This window comes from Sturnira hondurensis, unplaced genomic scaffold (assembly GCF_014824575.4).
Source record: "Sturnira hondurensis isolate 20B ecotype Veracruz unplaced genomic scaffold, ASM1482457v3 Scaffold0004068, whole genome shotgun sequence".
Lineage (NCBI taxonomy): Eukaryota > Metazoa > Chordata > Mammalia > Chiroptera > Phyllostomidae > Sturnira > Sturnira hondurensis.
This window is the reverse complement of record NW_028076699.1, coordinates 7,545,921-7,570,829: the sequence shown is the minus strand read 5'-3', so window position 1 is coordinate 7,570,829 and position 24,909 is coordinate 7,545,921. Positions and strand designations below refer to the sequence as shown.

The 24,909-nt window shown below is 35.7% G+C and overlaps 1 protein-coding gene across 1 annotated transcript in view; it reads right to left on the bottom strand.

Moving 5' to 3' along the window:
• The window catches only part of FAF1 (Fas associated factor 1), a 432,339-nt gene that overhangs the window by 96,960 nt on the left and 310,470 nt on the right, over positions 1-24,909 (bottom strand). Inside the window, exons 13-14 of the mRNA XM_037043313.1 lie at positions 23,668-23,822; positions 2,727-2,863 (exon numbers count right to left, since the gene is read on the bottom strand). Coding sequence (XP_036899208.1) covers positions 2,727-2,863; positions 23,668-23,822 — 292 coding nt within the window. The remainder of the gene's footprint in view (positions 1-2,726; positions 2,864-23,667; positions 23,823-24,909) is intronic.

Here is a 24,909-nt window from a genome sequence, read left to right as displayed (position 1 = left end):
ACTATGAGTCTGACTCAAAGCTGTCCTCTCTACTACATCACTTCACGGTTTACTCAGAATTACTGTCTACCGCTAAAGATTCTTCAGTGAAACAAATAGCAACTTAAGTCCTGAGAAAAATCGGGTTTCCATTTCTTATTTGTAAATTGTAGTGCCTAAGGCTCAGAGTATACGGCATGAATACTTTGACTTCATACTGACTTTTAATTTTCAGGCTTAACCCACTGCTTATAAACTATGCTTCAGCCCTAACTGCGAGGACTCACTGCCAAACTGGACTTATAGATACTTTATACCTAAACCCTAATCATCCAAGTTCAGAGCAAATTTATTCTTTAGAGCCTACTGGAGTCGTTTATGAACTTTCGGTTTTAAAACCCTTTTGTACTCTTAAAAAACTACTGAAATCCCTAAAGAACTGTGCATAGGTTATAGTTATCAAGATTTTCTATGTTAGATAGAATTTAAAACTGAAATATTTAAAACATGCTTAAGAATTATTTTAAAAGTGACAACAGTAAAGCATTACTTGTTAATATACTTGTAAATATCACATTTGTATGAAAAATGACTCTATGTACCAAAAGAAAAAGTTTAGTGAGAAGAATGCCATTGTTTTAACATATTTTGTACAACTTTTTAATGTCTGGCTTAACAGAACACAACTGGATTCTTATATCTACTTCTATATTAAACTAATTAAAACATACCACCTTAGCTGAAATTTATGAAGCAAATCTGATCTCACATAGATAAGTAAATGAAAAAGTGAGGAGCATCCAAGGGCTATGCATGTATGTTCTTTGGCTAATCTCTTCTAGTCCCCCAAGCCCCCTCCCCTCTGAGATCCATCAGTGAGGTGAAGGCCGGGTGGGGGGGGGAGGGGGTTTGGGTGGTGGGGAGGAAATGGTGACATCTGTAATAGTGTCAACAATGAAATAAAGTGAGGAGTATTTTAACAGATAATTGTAGACATTCTTCTTTAATATACCCAAACTGACAAGTGGAGATTTCAAGGTGAGCTATGTGAGGAATTTGAAATTGTATCAGTGAAATTTCTGTACTTTGCTTATTAAAATCTATTGCTCTATCTTGCCCTTTGAATAGATTTTTTCCTCATGCACAACTTTATGATATCATGCATTGATCATCTGGAAAACACTGGTTCACTGAGCTATGCATTTCTTCTGAATATCAACACATCTAATTACACATAAAAAATCACATTTGTTAAAACATCACCACTGATGTCATCAAAAATGTAAGCTGTCACCCTAATGGTAAAATATATAACTTTTTGCTTAAAAGCTCAAATTTTATCACTGGTAACACATACTGTCAATTCTTTTTCTTGAAGTGGCAGACTTATTTTGTTCATTCTGGAGAAAATGTCTGCTAAGTATCCGAGCTATGTAAGTATAGTGTGTCAGTCAGTCATTTTCAAGTAAAGATAATGTTCTGTAAAAATAAATAACTACTTTGGCTCAAGTAACTACACAAGTGTTTTTCTTTGAGACTACCATTGAACTTTGACACATAGTAGAAGTGCTTTACCCACACCTACCATTGTATAATACAAACTATATAAAAGGTTAGAATGTAATAATTTTAACTGCACATATATGGAAGAGAATATGACTGCCAGTACAGTTATGTGCCATGGCCTTGATTCATACTAAGGCGCCAGCATTTTTAAACAACACTGATCTCATACCACCAGTACGAATGTCAACACAGTAAAAAAGGCAAAAGAAAGTCTTATTACTATCACAAAAATAATACTGATTTTGCAGATTCCCTGGAAGTGTCTAGGGGACCCCCGGGATCCATGGGCCACACTTTGAGAACCACTGGCTACTGTAATACTGCCTCAGACAGGGAAATGGGAATAATGTATTATCTTTGTGATCCATACATGCAATTCATTTATTTATTTATGCAGTTCATTCTTCTTTAACATTATTTATGAACTTGAATGCTCTATTTATAGAGAAGACATAAAATATTGAAGGTTTTATTTGGCGTAAGGCACTTGAAGCATCTTTTCCCCCATGACATAGAGACAAGACACTATTTTCAATTTAAGCTTTGCTGTGAATAAGGTAACATTTTATAGGAATCCCCGGGGTTAATAGGTAAAAGGGGAAAATCATCCACTTTTTTTTTTTTGGTAAAGAATGGAAAGTTTAGTTTTTTTGGTAAAGTTTAAGTTCACAGGTACCCTGTAACTTCATGCCTGAGTTGCATCCTAGACATAGATTCACACAAATAATAGGAAACCACAGCCACTGAAACAATTCTATTCACACTATCCATTCACTGGTTTTTCTAGATAACCAAAGAAAAACATTTCTTTCAACTAATCTACGTTACAGCAAGAAATCTTTATGTACATATACATATATGAAATGCCATATTTGACAACTGGTTATGACTTAATTGCTAGTTTAGAGAATTTAGCAATTCTGAACATTTAACATGATTATCCTGTGTCCCAAAGGGCTGTGTAATTCTATTAAGGTGTTTCTACTGGATTTTCATGCAGTATTATTTCATTCTTCACAGTACCTACACTTTTTAAGCCGTTCTTCTTCAGGAAGTTCCATAGTTTTAAATGCTGACATATTCACCAATTCAAAGAACTGCTGTCAGCTTCGACGGTAAATGTTATAAGGTTATCACATACACAAGAAGACACTGTTCTCCCCTTGTGACATTTACTTTACCTTGTATCACATTTAACACTTCATTAGATGATCGCTTTCCCATAATAATCAGAAAAAGTGGAAACTGGTCTGTTTTTTGAGTCCGAACGGTTTGTGCAACAACACTGCCGAAGTGTCTATTGCACATCGTCAGAAATCTAAAATGAGACAAAATCCAAAGTAAGTTTCATTTCAGAGTTTAATAAATTTACTAGTACCCCAACAAAAAAAACTCACTGTTTCATTAGTTGTATTAAAATTAGGCAGCTTGTCTGATATCAATAGGTGAAGCCTTGCTATATTGAATTTCCCACTACTGAACAACTGATACAGAAATGATTATCGTACACTGAAGCAGGCAGCACACCCTGGATACTGTCTGGGGCTGACAGCATAAGATTCTTACTGTTGAACATGGTAACCCTAACATATGTGAAGAACCAACAAAATGAAATTTAAGAGAAAATAATTCCCTAAGTAGGACAAATCTTGCATAAAGTTAAAGTGACTATCATTATCCTAATCTAAACAGGATTTGGCAACATTTCCATAAGTTTTTAGAATCAAAATTTGTACTTTAGAATTGTATTTTCTCCAATAGTAGTAGGTCTTCTAGTTTCATACTCAGTATGGGATAAAAATAATAATTCTAAGCTTTTGGCCAAAAAAAGCCCAGAGATATTAGCATACTAAAGTCTAGCATTAGTATTCTTAACACGATCTGGAATAAATGAAAAAACTGATAAAGCTTTTCTCTTCTATTAGAGGACTGTTTGAAATTAGCATTTCTTTCAAGAGAAAAGGGTAGCTTATGATATGTTTTCAGATCTGATGGTAAAAAGTAAATGTCATAATAATAATGAATTATGAAAGACCAAATGCAAATATAGAATGCTTTAATAAGATCCAATTTAATAAAGTCTGTAAAAATAATGGACTTTTAATAACACAGGTCACAAAAGGCAAAACAGTGGAAATTCTGGGGACTAGCCACTGGTACTAGCTTATTAATTCTTAATTATGTTCATGAAAGGCAACTTAAATCGTGTGTTTTCTTATGCATTATGATAATATTTTAGGTAACACTCCTCTGAAATGTATGTTCTAGCTGATGAGCAAAGTCCTGTCGTCATATGCATTAGAAGGTAAATCTATTTGAAAAGACAAATGGCATTAAAATGTCATGTGCTCAGATTCATTTGATATCAAATTCAAAACAGAATCAAACCTCTTAATTTTAAAAGCCAATACATCTGTCTACGGAAATTCATCCCTGAAATTTAGGCTGAATTCCCATAAAATCTATGACATGACTACGTCAAGCAGACCGTGTTAAGGACCACCAGACCTGTCAGCAAGAATGTCACTGTAAATAAGTTAGTGTCACTGTAAATAAGTTCATGGGAGGCAGGCCCATATATGTATTTATAGCAGTAGTAACCAGACCTCATACCAATCTGAAACGATGAGGCCTTGGAGAAACCCACTGTTGGCCATGAAATATCAGTGTTCCTATGAAATTCAGATCTTCACATTCCACAACTATTATGAGATAAAAGGTGCTCAAGCGGCCTAATCTTCCATATCAAATTTCACACCTGTATAGCTTTAGTTTCTCAATGGAGATGTGTTGTTCAGGAGACTAGAAAGTAAGATCTAATTTTTCTTTCCATGTTTTACTAAAATATTTGAAGTCAATCTTGACCCTGATCTGATCATTGGCATCCTCTGAAATGAAATATGTCAAAACACACATACACAGCTGGAATGTCATTTCCATTCACACTAATGGATTAAATGGACCTCACACAGTAGATGCCCATCACAGAACTAGCCTCACAAGTGATACAAGCTAAATGGGGTGGGTACTCCTCAAAAGAGAGGGCGGGAGGGAGGGAGGGAGGGAGGGAAGGAGGGAGGGAAGGAGGGAGGGAAGGAAAGAAGGCAGGCAGGCAGGCTGGCTTAATGGTTTTATGAATTCAATTTTAAGACAATATTTCCTGAGAATTGCGTACTTCCCAAATTTTATTTTTGTGAAAATGAGCTAGAGGAAAAATAATTATGAAAATGTGGTTATCTTATTGGGTTTAAAATAATATATAACACAAATTTCAAAACTATACAAAACATATTCAAGAGAGGCGCAGACTTCAAAGACACACTAGCTGTTCAATTAACCATAAAAAACAACAAAGTGATCAGTTTATACTGGGGATTGGTAAATCATTCTAATTTTTTAGAGGCAGTTGAGAAATATAAAGGGGATCATGAAGCTTGTTGATACTTTTTAGTAGCCTTGACTAACAATCTGTTCTGATCAAAGAGAGACTTTGTTAAAATTTTAATTAATGTGATTATTCTAAGATCTGAATCGTGTTTACTCTAAGACTTTCAAATTGTAATCACCAAGAGCCTGTAAGGGCAATGGACAGCCACAAATTACAAAACTCCTACTTGTCAATTCCTTGCACTACAATTTACAAGAACTTAATACAGACACCAAATTTTTCTGATGGCTGGGAGGCTCTGCTTCTTCCTCTAAAGATCATTCACAGCACAAAGTTAGCATTCACAGCACATTACCACCAGCAAAAATCCAGTTCAAAACAGAACAAAAACAGATTCAGGAAAAAAAAGTTGTTATAAGAGAAAAAAAACGTGGTTCTTTTTACTGTGGTACTTTCTTCCTTTAGAACAGGTGTGGCCCAGTGCACCTGGTGGCAGCACCAAAGTTGCCAACCTAACTAACTGCACACGATACTCACAGGACGAGGTGTTGTGAAGGGAGAATGGTTTCTACAGCAATTGGATACCTGCAACCTCAAACCCAAAGGAGAAGGCAACTGTTCTGTGGTAAGGAGAAATGGCTTTTTTAATTATAAAATATTTTAATAAGTCAAACAACCTACTCGTCATAGACCTATTTGGGGAATAACAAGTTGATTAATCAGCTGCCCAAACCAAAAGCTACAGTGACAAATTTGAAAAGACAGAGAACAAATGCTCTCACTAAGGGGTTAAAATGAAGGCGAGAGGAAGGGAGGTAGGGGAAGAAAAGGGAAGGGTTAAGAAAATGAATTAGAAAACACAGTCAATCACAAATCAGGTATAATAAAGCAACTCATGTCTCTGTGGAGTGGGAAGTCTCCAACTTTAACCTTGGTGAAGAAACAAAAATAAAATTAGTAGCTCATATTCATCAGTTCTTGCTATTAAAAAGCTAAGATAAGATCTTATCTTTTAATCTAAAGTTTGGGAAGAAAAATAAATGGAACATCTGATGGCTAGCATACATTGATCATTAGTAAAATTTTCAATCTCTTAAGTATAAGATCTTTTTTAACTTGCTAATGAAAATCAGGATTACTAACAAATCAGATATGGATAAAAGTAATCTCATTTTAATTTAAAACAGAATATAATTTAGTTTCTTTCTGTCAAAGTCATAATCACATAAGTCATGACTTTTACTAAGTTGTACCCTAACATAAAATATTTACTAAAAGAAACCCAGTAATTTGGGAGGAGGGCGATGACATTTCACAAACACTATTTACCTACCCTGTACTAGAAAATGTAAAAAAATGTATATCTGACAAAAAATGGACCCATAACACTGTGTGTGACTTCCATGTAAAGGGGGGATACTACTTATCTTTAAAACACTTATATTCTTTTTATTGTTGTTCAAATACAGTTGTTTCCATTTCCCTCTCCCCACTCCACCCATCCCCAACCCTCCCACCCTTGATCCTACCCTGCTTTGGCTTTGTCCATATGTCCTTTATACATGTTCCTTGATGACCTTCCCCTTTGCCCCCACTGTTATCACCTCTCCTGGCCCCTTTGGTTACTGTCAGTTTGTTCTTTATTTCAATGTCTCTGGTTATATTTTGCGTGCTTGTTTGTTTTGTTGATTAGGTTCCACTTATAGGTGAGGTCATATGGGATTTGTCTTTCACTGCCTGGCTCACTTCACTTAGCATAATGCTCTCCAGTTCCATTCCTGCTCTCACGAGGGTAGGAGCTCCTCCTTTCTTTCTGCTGCATAGTATTTCATTGTGTAAATGTACCACAGTTTTTGATCCACTCATTTACTGATGGGTACTTAGGCTGTTTCTAACACTTGGTTATTATGATAAATTGTGCTGCTATGAACATTGGGGTGCACAGGATCTTTTGAATTGGTGTTTCAGGGTTCTTAGGATATAATCCCAGCAGTGGAATTGCCAGGTCAAAAGGCAGTTCCATTTTTAGTTTTTTGAGGAAATTCCATACTGTTTTCTAGCATGGCTACACCAGTCTGCATTCCCACCAACAATGTACTAGGGATCCCTTTTCTTCATGACCTTGTCAGCACTTGTTGTTTGTTGATTTGTTTAAGATGCCCATTCTGACTGCCCTCACTAGATGGCTAGTGATGCTGAGCATCCTTTCATATGTCTCTGGGCCCTCTGTATGTCTTCCCTGGAGAAGAAAACACTTATATTCTTATAAGATATATAAAGAAAGCACTCCAAAGTGTGCCTAGAATATGATAGCCCCTTGAAGTTGGTAGCTATTTTTATTACTATTAGTTGCAAAATGATATTTAATATTTTTATCATAACTTCCAGGATTAAAATGATAGTTTATACCGATAGGCCAACACTGAAAGGTTTTTTTGCATAATATGATATAGCATCAAAGAATTGCTGACCAAATAAAAAGCCAATGGCTTTACTTTGATTCAGAGAACGAAAGAGTAGGTATTGATATTTGGAAAGCAGAAAAGAATTATAGATGCTGCAGCTGTACAATACTATAAAACTTCACATAATTAAAATTGGATATAAAACTACAATCACTATTTTCTTTTTAATACATCTATGTTGAGTAATGCTAGTTACTTTAAAACCAAGACTTAACATGAAACTTTCTGTCTGCTTACTCTTAAATACATTAAGAGTATTAAATACACTAAATCTCTTTCTGATAATGTGTGAACCATTTCTCAAAAACAAGTTTACTGAGCACAAGAAATTAATGTTCAACAGTACTATAGGACTTCTCAGAATTACCCAGGAGTTCAAGGCAAGTCTTTTGTATATACTTCCTTAGATACAGCCGCTAACCTCATACTACAATACTTCTTTTGAAGTCACATTGGTAACAAACCAAACTAGTGTTTTTTGTTATAGTAATAAGCCTCATTACTTACATATAATTCATTCATGTGTTTGTGCAAGCATATTTATGCACGCTGGTAAAACACCAGAATATAAGATAAACTACTGCAGAGATCATCTACCTATTTACCAATACACACTCCTCCTTTCTCCCCCTTTTCTCTTTTACAGAGAAATTAAAGCCAAGGTCCCATAATGCGTGAAGCGACACTTACCAAGTTGCTAGCACTGTCAGGCATTCGCAAGCCAGGCTAGCCAAAGAGCTCTGTCTCCTACAACATCATCTCCACAGGCCTGCATAGCATTGTTCAGCTCATTTCTGGATTTCCTTCATCAGGAATGTTTAGCACCCCTGGCCCAAACTTTGTCCTTTGACAGTGGCTGTGATTTTTGGAAATAGTCCTAAGTCGTTGGTTCAAACTGAGTTAGGTGAACAAGGTACATGATTAAGCTGGGGGCACTGACTCTACACACACAATGATCTTTAAGCTTTAATGGCCTAGGAATCACCTAGGAAGTTTATTTAAATGGCAAGTTCCTCAGCCTCATTCTCTCAGAGATTCTGTCAATAAATCTGGGGTATGGCCCAGGAAACTGCTTTTTAAATAAGCTGCTAACCCCAAACCAGGTGAATGGACAACATTCTGAACACACTGCCTTCAGAACACGGGACTACTTTCTTTGTAATGCTGTAAGCAGCCTCTGAAGGCAGTTTTTAAAGACATCATCCCCCAAATGTTTTGGGCAATGGCTGCTTCACGAGACCAAGTGTCTAGTTTCCTGAGGTGATTGCCACGTTCAAGATGGTAATTCTCACTTACTTCATTGATATAGATGAGCTGCAATCTGATATGAGACAGATGAACAAACAAATACCTCCAGAGTCTGTGCGCTCCAGGTGATACACAAAAAGCATATCAGGGTTGAGGAGATTGCAATATAAAATAAGTCGTCAGTGCAAGTATGGCTGAAAAGTTGCTATTTGATCAAAGACTCAAAAGTGGTGAAGAAGGAAGGGAAACACGTATCTCCGGGAAGAGAATTCCAGGCAGAGAGAACAGCAACTAGAAAAGTATCTAGCATATTTAAAAGATAACAAGAAGGTTAGTATAGCTGGAGAACAGTTAAGTATAAAAGTCAAAATTGATCCTTTTAACTATTTCTACATGGTAAAAAATACCATAACAAGGCCAAAAGATAAATGATAAACAGAGAGAAGAATTCTGGATTTCAAACCACAGAAAAAAGACTAATTTCCCTAATACAGGAATGGCCAAAAGAGCAGGTTTCCCATTGTTTGTATGGAAAATAACACAATAATTAATAAATAATAATACAAGAATAAAATGTTTTGTGTACTCACAACTGTAAACCTACTTCTGCCCTGTTTATAAAAAATTCTAACAAAACAATGAGGAAAAAGATCAACCAACAATATATAAAGACAGCACCAAGAAATGGGAACAGTAATGGCTCAGAAACACATGAAAAGATACTTAAAGTAACTCAGAATGAATTAACTCCTAATTAAAGCTACACCAAGAAACCATTTTTACATCAGATTAGTAAAGGTAAAAAAACTTGGTACTACCTTGCAATTGGCAAGGTTATAGGGAAACAGGCACTACTGTACACACTATTAGTAAGAGTGAAATTGGTACCGACTCCCTTATGGGCAATCTGCCAATATCTATAAAAATTAAAAATGCACCTACACTATTAAACTAGGACACCTACATCTGAGAATTTAGTCTATTGATACATTACCATGTGGAAATCACCTAAGTGCACAGGTAATTACTGCAGGCTTATAATAGTAGAATACTGGACATAATTCAAACACCCACCAACAGGATGTGCTTATATAAATTATAGTATCTTTTGGAATTTAAAGGACTATTAGGTAGGCAGAAAATATAAAGAGTTCTTTTTGAACCAATATGAAATATATTTAAGATATAATGTTAATGGATAAAGCAGGCTGTTAAATAGTGTTTACCATTTGTGTAAAACTGGGGGCAAATAAATAAAGCATGTTAGTTTGTTTATAAATAAAATAATCTCTGAATAGATTAAATAAGAAGTTTATAACATTGCCTCTGGAGAAGGTAACTTAGAGACAGGGTTAAGTAGGAGACTGTTTATTATAAACCTTTTTATTATTTATTTAATCTTTATTGTATTTTTTACTACCATTATTACATACCTTTTTATGCCTTTTGAGTCTTGACTAATGTGGATGTATTAGCCAATTATGAAATAAATATAAAAATTGAAAGATAATAATCCACTTACAAAAATAAAGAAAAATTGCATGTGATATCAATTCCATAAACTTTAAACACACTGTTAATCACATCTGTCTTTTTTTTTTTTCAATCAGTCCTTCGTTCAAGTATATCTTTTCCTTTTGGCAGTAATCACTGTCTGGGTGGATACAGTTTTTTAGCCTTCTACACAATAGTAATGAGCCAGCATTTTAAATGGATGAATAATATAACTATACACTTAGAGCAAGATTTTTCTTTTTGGTGTTTTTAATAATTAAAGAATACTCAGATAAATATCCTGAATTATAACCTTAGGAAAAAAGTCTGTGAAGTGGACTTATAGGGTAAAACTTAGAGTCATTTAATTATTATTGATACATATTATCAGTTGTTTTCCAGAAGGATGGCATAATGCTTCTCCACACAAATGCAAATAATGTATGCATGTTAGAGAACACAGCTAACTAAAGGCAAATTTAAGAAAACACAGAATGAGACTTTGGGTAGATTCAATCTCAAAAGCATCTCTCAACTGTCTGAGGCTCAGACTTTCCAGTAACAGTAAACTGAAACTGTCTTAATAGAGTAGTGGACAGAGTTTTAAAAACTAAGTAACTTCTTAGTTTACCTCCTTATTGTCATCTATAAAGCACTCAAGTGGAAAGACTCTGAGGCACTGACAGTTTAATGACAGGAGTATAGCTAATTTATAGGGACTGATTTATACTAATTTTGTGGAAGAACAGTAATAATAAATAGATAATTAGCTGTCTTTTTCTCACCACCAGTAAGAATATAAATATTTATTTTAAATACTGAAAATATAAATCTTAGTTGGGATGGACAAGAGAAAACATTTAATGCAATCTCTTATCAAATGCAGAAATTCCTTCTCTAGAAATATAAAGAGAAGATTCATTTTCTAGAGGCTGTATAAGAGAGTACTTTTATGTTAAATGTCAGCTAATATTTCTTCTGTGCTCTTTTACCAAATGATCAGTATTTATGAGGGCCCATTAATATATGACAAGATATGGTTTTTGTTCTTAAGACACTAAGGATATTTTGCGTTTGATAAATCAAGGATCACCCAATAGGAACTTATATGATATCTAACTGGGGTCTAGGTTTAGTGTTTCAGACTAAGAGCTGGAGGGAACCAGGGGAGAAAATGGGTACTTAGAAGTCAGGGAGAACTGTGTGTTCCAAGATGGAGCTATTATCAGGAGGAATCATCTCTGCATTCCTGGCACCTAGTGACTAACATATTTGTTGCATGAATGGGCCAACTCATGCTTCAGTAACCTTTATCTCCACTGTGACAATGTTAACCACACACCTTTTCTTTCCCTCTTCCAACTGCTGCTGGAATAAGTTTGATTAAGACAGTTGGCATGAACTATCATGATTTCCCAGGCCTTTACTATGCTTCCACTTCCATAGGTTATTTGGACCCACTAATTAAGCAAGTAATAGCCCACAAGTTCATTACTCTAAGCTTCCCTCTTAGTTTTTAGCATACTGCAGTTTTTACGTAATTTCATCCTGTCACTACCGACTGAGCGAACATGTGACTTAAAAGGGGTTTAAAATATCCAAATATTAACATATTAGAGAAAGTAGGAAATACTGCAAGGAACATAATACTGTCGGGAAGAACAAAGACTTGGGAGTCAAACAAACCTGATTTTTCAATTGCTAGTTGTTCCTTTGGATAATTTAATTTTTCTGAGCTTTCTCATCTATAAAATGAAGATAATGATACCTATTTTTAGAACTAGACTGTAGATTAATAAATACTACTTCTTTTCTTTCCCTTTTATGTGCTTTAGAATCAAAATTGGTTTTCCTTTCTCAACCCCTGCCCTCAAATTAAGGATGTGGCAAAACGGTTCCTAAAATGTTATAATAGCAATCTCACGCTCAATATTCCTAAACAAGGAGTTATACTTAGCACCATGCTTTACACTATATTATATTGTTGTACAATTTCTACAATTCTGTATCAGCATCATCATAAGATCAGATCATACCCTACTCTAGGACAGAGATTTGAAGTAAAGATATATATATTTTTTTCCATGTTGCTATCTTCTCTGACTTTTTCCAGCTGCAAAATTTGGAGACAATGTGATTTGAATATTATATAAAAAATGTTCAGCATCATTTATTTCAGAGTTGGTCAGTTTCTCAAGAGAACCTTGGCTTTTCCTTATGTATTTGAAAAATAATTATCATCCTAATGGGAAAAAATATGGGAAGACATTAGTAAAAATCTTACACACAAGAGGAAAATCTTTAAAAAACAGATGACCAACAGCACAGAACATCTGCACTTTGAGGCACTCATCAAGGTTTTCAAGCAAGAATCAATTACAACCCAGCACTTGACAAAGGTTCACTCGAGACTACCAGTGTTTGACAGAGAGTTAAATGAACAGATTGACTACGTAGGCTTTTCCTCTGAGCTCTATACCTGTTATGAGTTAGATCTTCAAAAAGGAACATTTAAGGACCATGTTACCTAAGCTCTCTGAAGAATTACCATTACTGAAAAAAAACACTTAATATAAAGCCCTCTGCTTTTTACAGGGGATTGATATAAGAAACAGCTGTTTAAAATGATGTTTTATGCAAAATAACAGTAGAAAAATAACTGTGTATTACATTACCTAATGACCCTCAAATAGAAAAACACATAATTCTTCCTTGAATTCAGTACAGTAAATTTAAAATTTTTATTATTTTTAATTTTTCAACTATAGTTGACATACAATGATATAGCAGTTTTGGGTATACAACACAGTGATTAGACATTTATATAACTTATAAAAGTGATCTCACTGATAAGTCTAGTGTCAAGAAATCTTGAGATTAGGCTTCCTTTAATCAGACAATAAGAATCGTACATGATAAACTATAAACTCTAGGCTATATAGTACCTGGCAAATAATAGAAACTTAATATATATTAGATGAATAAACCAATAAATGAGGATATGCCTATTACATTTCCTTTTTTCTCCTTTAGCTCCAAGAATTATGGAGCTGAATTCAGTGTTTATGTACAAAATTTGAGTCAACCTAAGTGTTTATAAATACTCATTATTTGACCCTTTTAATTGGCTTTATCTGCTTTTATTTTTATTTTCCTGTTTTATATTGTATTTATTCATGTGTAATTATTATGTCCATTTATAAAGTAGGAAAATAATGAATGCTAAGTGGAAAAACAGACAAAAATATGTAGGAGAGAAAATAAGGGAGCACTATGGTACAGTACATATTTAATGGATACTTTACTGGATAAAGGATAGGTAGTAGAACAAAGGGACTGCAAAAGGCTAGAATGAATAATAGAAATCACTATTATCTGAGGAATCTGCATCCTTAAAGACAAGGAAATACCTTGATTTTCAAAAAGTAAAGACAAGGGAATTGATCTCAGTCCCCTAAAACAACTAGAAAAGTCACTTCCAGGCTGAGAGCTCCAGAGCATTTCATAAGCTTCAACTATCTGGAAATCAGTGGGACTATGACAAGGTATCTAAAAATCTTCTCCTTCAGGCCCTGGCTGGTGGGGTTCAGTGGCTGAATGCCAGCCTGTGAATCAAAGGGTTGCGGGTTTGATTCCCAGTCAGGACACATGCCTGGGTTGCAGGGCAGGACCCCAGCAGGGGGCATGAGAGAGGCAACCACACAACACGTTGATGTTTCTTTCCCTCTCTTTCTCCCTTCCCTTCTCTAAAAAATAAATACAATCTTTAAAAACAAAGTCTCTTTCAGGATAAGATTCAGAAATGTAGGCTAAGTTAATTAAATTTTATTTTTTTATTCCAACCTGGGGGCACTTTTTCATTGCTTTTAGAGAGACAGGGAGAGAAGGAATGGGAGAGGGAGGGAGAGAGAGAGGGTGGCAGGGAGGGGGAGGCATGGAGAGAGAAAGAGTGGTAACATCGACTGGTTGCCCTCTTGCACATGCCCGGCCAGGGATCAAACCCACAACTTGCCTTGCCTGGGAATGGACATCAAACCCGCAACCCCTTGGCGCACAGAAGATACTCCAACCAACTGAGACACATCGACCAGGGCATGTAGGCGAAGTTAAATAAATTCTTAGTCAGCAGGAAATTTAACCTGTAGAGTGCTACCAAACTGACAGTGACCTCAAATAACTTATCACTTGGCTTTGTCCTATAAACATTTTCATAAATGTCTGAGACAAAGAAAGAAAAAATACACATAATGCCAGACTTTTAAACAAATCAATGATCCCATTCAATTCTAGTAACAACTCTGAGGAATGAGGTTTTTATCTTCATTTTCCAATACAGGAACTGCAGCTTAAGAGGATTTCAGCAACTTGCCCGTATGACTACGGAGGTCTAGTAGTATTGTCAGAATTCCAGTCCTAGTCTGACTAAACCCAAAAGTCAATCATTTCTTAACCATTATGCTGTCATGCATTCTTATAACATCCCACAAATAATTATTGAGAGTGTAGTAAGAAATAAAAATGAAAAAGACTGATGCAATTCTTGCCCTTATGAAGCTTATATCCCAGTGGAAGAATCAGAAAAAAAAATGGTTTTGAATAAGCAAAAGTAATAGTTTACTATGAAAAGTTCTAGGAGAGTGCTATGGAAGTGGTGGAGGGGACTTCTCTAGGAAGGTTTATCTGGCTTTTATGAAGAGGAGCCGTATCAATGGAGACTTGAAGAACAGAATATTAAGGTCATTTTTGTCTGATGACTTGTGTTTTCTCAAACAGTGAGGGCAGCTGGGAAAGGGAATGGAGTGGAACATGAGATGTTTCTTCTGTGAATGAGGAGTAGTATGGAATAAGACTTCTCACCCGGGAAAGAGAATTAGCTAGAAAACCACATGTGGGTTTACTCAGCATTACTGTGTATTTGTTTAAAGTTTGTTTTTTTTCTAAATCAGTGCAATTTTTCTCTAGCAAGTTCAACTGAAATTGCACAGGGATAAAGAAGGTGAATAATTGGGTTTAACTTTAACATTTGGTGAATCCCATGTTTATTTGTTCCCTGAGCAAAAAGTCCATGCCTTATACTTTTCTTATATCCCCTTATAGGGCACTGCAGAACAGTTATTCAGGACATTTTTTTGTTGTTGAATAATCTAGCATGGCAAGGTCATGGGGAATGAAGCATTATGTAGCAGAAAAGCATAGGTAGATTTGGGATTTACATCTGGTACAGCCATTTGCTGGATCTTAGGTAAGTTACAGAATGTCTCCGAGCCAAACAGTTTCTTCATATGTGAAACTGGACCTTTGCAATTTACCTTTCAGAATTGTGGTTAAATGAGGTAATGTACAGAACGACAACTGAATGAGCTCATATATATAGTGTCTGGCACACTGTAGGTGCTTAATTAATAGTTCAGTTGTTATATGTGTTTCGTTTTTTAAAAAGCAGCAGTGATAGTCTTACTCTTGACTAATGATACTTTCATAGAAACTCCTGTCACAAATGACATGAGCTTGGAGGACAGTGCTAAGGGTAAAGAAGCTGCCTTTATTGGTGAAAGAGGCAGAAAATGATTCCTTAGCTAAGGGATGAACCTTACTAAGTTCACTCTGACTAGATCATCACAAACTGGTAAAGACAGAAACCAATGAAGTCACTAGAGATCTAGTGCATGAGAAAAATAAGGTTTGATAAAAATTTACAGTGCTGGTCTTCTGACCTATCTTGTCAACAGTATCACCTTTGTACTATTCTTTTCTAGCAATGGTTTCCACATAGACTAAGGAAACACTGACTACTGTATCTGAGTTATATATATATTTCCTGAATAGCATTAGTTACATTAATGTTGAGGAAAAATATATTTTCACACAAATGATTGATTCTGACACAATGCATACACCATCGGGGCAGTTAAGACGATAGAACTAAGTAGTGTGGGAAGTATCCAAATCAGAGTAAAAAATGGCTTATAAGCTGGTAATTTAAAATTACTTCAAAGAACATTTTTAAAAGGATAATCTATTTTAAAAAGAGTAAAGAACGTATTATAAACAGTTTAGCCATCATCTGTACACAGATTGGCTTGCTCTCAATCATAAGAGGCCATCGCCTTTTATCATTTCCCTCCTTCCCTTCCTCTCAGTACTATTAGGAAACTATTCACAAGTGCACCCTTGGACAATGCTGAGCAGTAATTATGACTTGCTGACAAAGAGATATGAACAATTACTGAGCCCACTTGAAACCCTACACTAATAAAGTCATTAGATGCTGCCCTTGCCATGATCCTTCTAAAAGCTTCTGAAGTTACAAGAACACACGGCATTGTTTGCAGGGACAATTGCTGCTGGCAGAATGCAAACCTTGAGTTAAACCATGCTGCAAATTGATCTTGACATTCTGTTAAGACTGCCACTAAAAATCAAAAGCAGAGGAGAAAAGGAGAAAATGAGTGGGTAGGATGTAATCATGGAACAGGAGGGGTTCCTCCTCACCTTCTCTCCTCCCTCTTCACAAAACAAACCAGGGAGAAAATGTCAACCTCTCCTGGTGTTTTGGAACCTTTATTTTAAAGCATTAATTAAGCCCTTGACCTGGGATGTTTAGGATGACAATATATTTCCTTGAAAAGTACTGGAAGGAAAACATAGCACAAAGGAATACAGAAGTTTGGGGAAAATCATATGGAAGTCTGGCATGGAAGGCTCTCTGGAAGTCTTAGTTCCCCAACCACAACATGTCCATCTGTTTTCTTAGTGACTGCTGCAGATTCCATGTCTGTTCCTAGGGTAGCATCTGTAAATTAACCCTCCTTGTGTCTCCCATGCAGACCCCACGCATAGGGAACTTTTGCTGGATCAAATGGGAGTTTAGGGTTAGAGTAACATAGTCAGCTAGGCTTCAGCCAGGCATGAACTACTAACTAGTTTGGAATTAAGGATAAACCACTGCGAATATGGCTGATTACTGACACGGAACAGGCAGATGAAGACAGCTACCACTAATAGAAACTTTAAGTCAATTAACTCTTGCTGAAGATTAAGTAATGCAGAAAACTACCACTGAATGTTAAGGCTAACATACCTGTCAGCACAGTAGCCGAAGTTTACAGTTAACTGAAATACTGCACCCAAGGGCATTAAGTTCGAGAGCTAATATTGACAGGCAGTAGAATTGTCTGTGAACACTGGTATTGCGTACGCAAAACTCAGTACAATGATATGTACGTTACATGCAAGCTGTGTAAATCAGGCACTGTCAGCAATTCCTCGTGAAGTTTGCAGCTACTCTGCACACTGCTTAGAAGTAGTGTGCAATGAATGATTTAACACTTTGTAGCATGTACACTGATGTGCGAAACATTCTCACCTCAGGAATGTACTCACAAATAAGCAACTCATTCTTCAGCACCCACAGCTGGCTAATTACCCAGTTGGCATTATCCTAGTCATTTCAATGTTTAAGTTTCTTAGAATTAGATAATCTAAACAAGTATCTATATTAGCTGGACTAATGGAGACATTTGCCTTGTGAGCCCTTCTGGTCAGAACAAGGGATACCTACTAACTCACTTATTACTGGTTATACTGGTGGTTTACTGAACCACTGTGTTATGTGACTTTCTCTGATGAAGCAACTTCAGCCAAGAACCTACAGCTTAACACTGAGGGCACTCATGTGCTAGTGGGAGTCTAATAGAAGAAAGCAAATAAATGCTTTTTATTGTGCTGGTGTTTTACATAGTGCTATCTATATTTAATGTTGATGGTGCCCATGTGGAACATGGCTGGCTGCTGGGCATATCTGACCATATAACCAGGCCAGCACTTTGGTCCTATGAACATGTTTACTTAATCAGTGCCAGCACCATGGGAGACCGCTCAGAGTACCATCACAGAATTACTCGATGCAAGAGGTCAGTTGTTTCAGGGGTCTCACAGAAACTTGATGAGTCCAGGCAAGAAACTGTGGAACCATTGGATGAACTCATCTAGGGTGGACTCAAGCCACTTTTCTAGATGGCCTGTGGGTACTCAACACAGGAGCAGAGGCCAAATATTCTTGGGTGCTACAGGACCAGTGGAAGTCATGGTACCCAGTGTGGACATTTTTAGTTCATTCTGCAAGGAGAGTGAGTTTTTGCTTTATTAATCCTATGAATGACGATGGGGGAAATCATACAATCAGAAGGATAGAGCAGCATTTCCAATACTCTTTCCACTAGCCAATATGCCTATTAGAGGTTATTTGTTTATTTACCAATACAATAGTTACTTTTAAAAAGCACTGTGTAACACATTGAGATTATAGGCATAGCTCTCTTGGGGAGCTGGCAATCTAGCAGGGAGATAACCATACAGTGTAATGAGTACCATCAGTACAGTTAGTATAGGGGTACTATGGGAGCACGCAGAGTGTGCATTCTAACTCAGAATGAAGCAAGAGTGGTGACAGGCAAGGTTTCCTAGAGGTGCTTTCTGTCCTGAATTTTAAGGAATTTTTCTTTCAAAGCCTAAAAGTTCATTCACTATAAATATATTGTAGTAAAAGTGTTTTTATTGTATTAATTAAATCTATGATGGTTTCCTACATGACATAATCCAAGTGTATCTGATCTCTGCTCCATTGTTTGCTTGTAAACATATGCCAAAATTGGGTTGAATTATCAACCAAGCAACTTGAGATCTCTCCACCCTGATTGGTTGACACTAATCCTCAATCTGGTTCAAAACATATAGGAATATAGTAGCTGGCCAGATCCTTCTATCTTTTTTCTCTCATCCACAGTTATGTAAACCACTGGCCCTTCATTTCAGGTACCTAATGATCAGGTTAAAAATAGCAATATTTTTTTGTAAGAATAACAAATATCTGTAACCCAATAAACTTGAAATGCTGTTAAAATAAAAATCTTTGAATAGAAAAAGTAAACTTCTAATTTCATCTTTCTGTGTGTCCTCTCTTCACGTCCTTTCCTGTCCCCTGGGTAGAGTAACTCACTGTGAAGTTTATATTCTCAAAACACCTTGCACATACTTCCTATTACTTATTAGCTCCCTGTTTGTCTCGCCTACTAGACTGCAAGTGTTTTGAGCATTAGCACTGTATCTCTTTCAACTTTTTGTCATCACTGCATAGCACCATCCCTGGTTCATATTAAATATTTACTAAATGCTTATTCAATGAATAAATATGAAGGAAATACAAGGTCTGTCCAGAAAGAGTCCAGCCACTGTTAATATAATGTGAACGGCTTGTGTGACATTGATGGAACCTGGCAGCCTAGGAGAGTGGACTGGAATGCATGTGCCTGAGCAGTAACAATTTCACTGTACTAGTCATTGGGGGCTGTAGACACCATTGAGTGAGCATGTGTACTGTGGGGTCATCGCATTCAAAATGACTGTAGTGAGCAGAGCAATGAACCTGCATCAGATTTTGTGTTAAGCTTGAATATTCCTCCACAGAAGCTATTCGGACAATTCAGAAGGCTGCAGCCATGGGCAACTGGTGATTGGCAGCTTCATCATGGCAACGCACCTGCTCATGCATTACGTCTTCTATGGAGTTTTTGGCAAAACCTCAAATAACCCAGGTGACTCAGCCCCCCTACAGCCCAGATTTGGCATCATGTGACTTCTGACTTTTCTCAAAACTAAAATCACCTTTGAAAGGGAAGAGATTTCAGACCATGGATGAGATTGAGGGAAATACAACAGGGCAGCTGACAGCAAGCGGGAGGACTGTGTGAGTTTCCAAGGTGCCTACTTTGAAGGGGACTAAGGTGTCATTGTCCTACGTACAATGTTTCTTGTATCTTCTTCAATAAATGTCTCTACTTTCATATTACATGGCTGGATATCTTCTGGACAGACCTTTCTTAAGATATATTTTAGCCACTTCCAGAAGTGATTTGTAGGATCGCCTTATTTACTATTATATTAGCTGTCTGTTTTTAGCTCTTTCATTTACAGGCATATTTCACTGTTTCTATCAGTATCACAGTTGAAATGCGTATTTAGAAAATTATATTCTCTAGTACCACTCAGGACTAACAAAGGCTTACTGCTTTAAGAAACAATGGTCCTGAAATCCAACTAGACATGGCAGCCAACAAGACTGTTCAGAGTTTTCCAAGAAAGAAACCCCCATTTTGATACACAATACTTAAATTATAAACAGTGTTCTTAGGTAGAATTGGATCCAACAAATTCATTTCCCAAATGCTAATTAAGTTTCTTTCTCCTAAAATTTTGCACAGTTCCTTGTTTAATGAGACAAATAAAATGAGCAAGCCCCTCCTGAAGATCACAATTCAGTGAGCCTGTGCACTGCAACAATCGTTACACAATCATTACAGTTAACGTTTAATGTCACAGTTCACATGTGGAATATTCCAGGATCAACTTAGAAATTTTTCTAATTCACTTTATACAGATATAGACAGTTTAACTTAAGTATTTAACTTAGAAAAGAAGTTATTAGAATTTTAGAGGTGGGAAACCCACAATCATCAAATTCACAGGGGTATCTAACAGTGATATTCTATAGAAATCTGTTTCTTTTTTACTCTAGTTTATTAGAGAAATGAGGAAATTTAATATAACAGCAATTGACATTCTAGTAACCCTACCAGAGCATTCATTTAATTCAATATCCTTCACTTATATTCTACATACATGAGAGAGTCACAGTAAATTGTGGAGAACTAATGCTTCTGTAGGCTTAATCAGAGTATTGCTTAAGCAAAAGTAAATTTGTTTGGCAAGGCCCTCCCCATTTGGGGCATCAATTTCCCCCAGCTATTGTATCAGGGGTAGTCCCAGAAAACCACTAGGAAAGCCTCCAGATTAAATAGCTTACAGGTTCAGCATTCTCTAAATTTATATGATTAGCCTCAACGAGAATAGCCAGATACGAGACCAGATAAGCTATCTACCAGGAATTTATTTCCAAACTTTTACCTGTCAGAAACAGACAAGCAAACAAACAAACAAACCCACAGCAACAGTGTTACTTGTGATGCCGAGCGATCTCTCCTATATTTTCACCTATTAATCTGCCCCATTTTAACTCTTTGGTAACAGGCAAATGGCAGCATAACAGCTTTTGATGTGGAGCACACTGGCGCATACACACTGCTGCGACAGTCTCCTACTGAATTAAAAATTTGCGGTTTTGTTACTCTGTGGCAATAGCATCAAATGGTGCCGTCGGCTTTCATGACAAACACTTTTGGATAAATGTGGTGATAAAAATCCAAGAAAGACCACAGAGATGTAACTCAATCAGACAATTTTATTTAGATGAATCTATGATAGGTGGTAAAAAACTTGTGGTTAAAAAGTAAACCCTTTCTTGGGGCACTACATCAGCCTGGTTAATGAATTTTCTTACATTTTCACATGCCTAAAGGAAATGCACTTTACTCTCTTTTAGGAATATGCCATTCCAGTGAATTTTTATCTTAATGTTTGTAACATGTGTGTTTTCCCATATGTCTTAATAGTAATAATGAGAAGCTGCACATGAAAAGCAGCTATATAATTTTGTTACTTTGCAGAGAGAAATGTAATAAGTCACTAGTTTTTACTCTGTAATATGGATAGAACTTGATTTTGAATAAGGATGCCCAGAAATAGTTACATTGTTTTGATTCAATTGAATTCCTCGATATTTCTATTTTCAGTCTTTAATATCACTTCTTTTTATTCTCATGACAGTAACTTAATAACGGGATTCCACATTTTTTAAAACGTAGATTGAAATAGCCTATCATACTTCACAGTCAGTCCTGCAATTCATTGAGAAGTAAGCACTAAAGCCTTAAACAAGGCCTTTATTTTGTGTTTTAGAAAAGTGTCATAAGGAGTTAATAGGACACAGCTGTACTGGCTCTTTCTAATAAGCAGCTTCTGTCGCTTTGGTCACCACAGGTGTCTCTGTAACCTGCAAACTCTTATTACTAGTGTATCAAAGTTGTGCTACTTAACAGACTTCTTTAGTAAAACATAACAAAGCAATTACATGGCTGTTGATTGCCAGTCATAAAAAAACCCCTCAAACACTGTTTTTCAAAAGAAACTACACTGCAATTTTTTGTCATTGTAAAATAAAAGGAACTAAGGAATTAAATGGAGGATAGAACAAAATAACAGCAGGTAGCCTGCTGAACTTAGCCACTACAGATGGTTTAGAAATAGTGTTTCCTTCTCCATCAAGTTGTGGATAAAAGGAAAGGAGGAGATTCCTTACTGCCAGTGAATGTGAAAGATTTAGCCAAGTCTCCAGTCTATGTATTTTGCCTCATGAAAGACCTTAGATACTGCATTTTTATCTGTTTTTGGCACTGCTTTTCATCACCTTTAACTGAGTGTGAATAACAGCCTGATTTAATTTCAACAAATACAGGTGCTAAAGGTTGTTTATGTATAACAGGGGGCATTTCCAAGGCAGAAGGAAGTCATCCTATGAAATTTCCTAAGCATTTGCTTAAAGAAATGAAGTGTTAGATGAAGGAATTGCTTCAACATTTTTTTTGCTTCACAATTTAAGGAAGAATCATCTTTCTTTGCATATTCAGTTTACATAAAACAAAGTCTGAATGATGAGCAAAACTTCAGTGAGCCACAAAATAAAAAGACAAGTCAGATGATTCAATTTCTAACTGTCCTAAAATTGTTTAAATTAGGTAACTATAGCAGACTTGCCTTACAATGAATTAATTTAATCTCCTTGTTCATAAACCAGCAGCCTATGGTTATGACTGTGTTAACACATCCGAAGTAGTATCACGGGATGTTACGGGCATGTGTGTAATTAAATATGATGAAATATATTTCAGATGGGAAATGCAAATAGGCAAAATATGAAGAATTATTCATCACTTACAGATATGATGATTAACAAACTAAGTAAATTTACCCTGACAGCTAGAAAAGGTTTTTTTTTTTTCTATTGAGAATATGGATGTGTGCAAAAGAATGTGTGCAATAAAGCGATTACATCAATTAGCATATGCTAGAGTTACGCTATTACCAACTCCACTGGCCTGGTCCAGAATGTCCTGCCTTCTTCACTGGAATTATTTATTAAAAAATAAACTTACTAGTAGGATTATACGTTGGACTGGCCTCGCCTTTTCTAAACATTATTTAAAAACAGATTTTCTTTAAATGTTTAATAACATATTACAATACTAGAACAAAGTGTTGTTTTGTTGTTTCTATAGTACAAAGAAATGTACTATATATCTTTTACTGCAAAAAGATGAGAATGATGTATTTTGGTTTTGGTTTTCTATTTATTCTTGAATTTAAGAACTCTTTGCAAGTTAAGGAATTCACACATATGTTAGCGTGAACTAATTGCATATGTTAGCTACAACAAATACCTTATGTCTAATTAAATATAATGGTAGAGAATTTAATGCCAAGGATGAAAATGCTTATGATGATAAGAAATCAAGTACAGTGATGACTTTAAAAAAGAAACAAAGAAGCCCAGCCGTAACTTGTAAACAATATTACCTTGCTCTATTGGCATCCTTTGTCAGGTCCCAAGCCCAGGTTATAAAATTTTGGCTCAGATATGAGACAACAGATTCAGCACATAGCATTTGTGAGCAGAACACGTTGGTTAATACACTTTCATCATGGTGGAGGTAGATAGCAAGAAGCTTTCTCTGAAAAAAGAAGAAAAAACTGATGAGTTAAAATATCCACTAATGTAAGATTCCTTGAATCTTAAAGGGCATAAGCAATCAGTATTAACAGCAAAGACAAAAATTAAATTTTATTCCCTAAAAGATTGCCCAATACTGGGAGTTCCTAAAGCATTTAGTAATATGAATAAATTTGCTTCCTTATACTCTAAAGAGGCTAGGATGGTTATGTTCCACTTTATAGACTTGTTACAGAGTCCTGTTAATACGTGCAAGCCTATCTCAAGCAGAAATTGCCAAAGAATTATGTTTTCTTAAAATACAATGAGTTTACCATTCTCCATATTTAATACATACTTTATAAGTAAACGAAAAATTCATTTTGAACTATTCAACTATACAAAGACAAAATACTGATTAAGACTGAATACCAAACTCTCTCTTACATATTTTCAATGTTTTAAATCTGAACACAGAATAGTCTCGTCTATTTGAAAGGAAAAAATCTGAAATGAAGTTCTGTTTTACTCCTACAGGTAATTTCAAAGCCCTTAATGTGCTCCCATACTGAAGTCCTTCTTTAAGACCATGTAACATTTAATTGCCTCTTGAAAGGGTGGAAAAATGTTCACTTCACATGAATCCTTTCTAGTTTATATTTTAGACAATGTCCAATTAATTTTCTGACATGGAAAATTCCTCTTTCCCTTTTGCATGATAAAACTTGCTTTAGAGAAATGACATTTACTTTTTGAAAGTGTCTTATCATAGGTGGACTCTTGATAAAATAACTGAAACTAAAAAACTAAATCCAGCAACATAAATTGCAACATTATCAATCAGCCTTAAAAACAACAACGATTAAAGAGCCTAAGCTGTTGTTAACTTGTTTCTGGTTCTACCTTATAGAAGAGCTGAATTTAAGAACAGTCAGTTTCTAGGAAATAAAAAGACAAAATTTTATGGTAAAGATAACGTACAAACCAATCTGAAATTCTAGCAAAGGAAAATTTCAAGGAAGCTCATGGTCTTTCTCTTCATATTGAATAAGGATGTGATGATAATGAAAAAAAAAAACTTGTGTGAGATACTAAACAAGAGAACATTT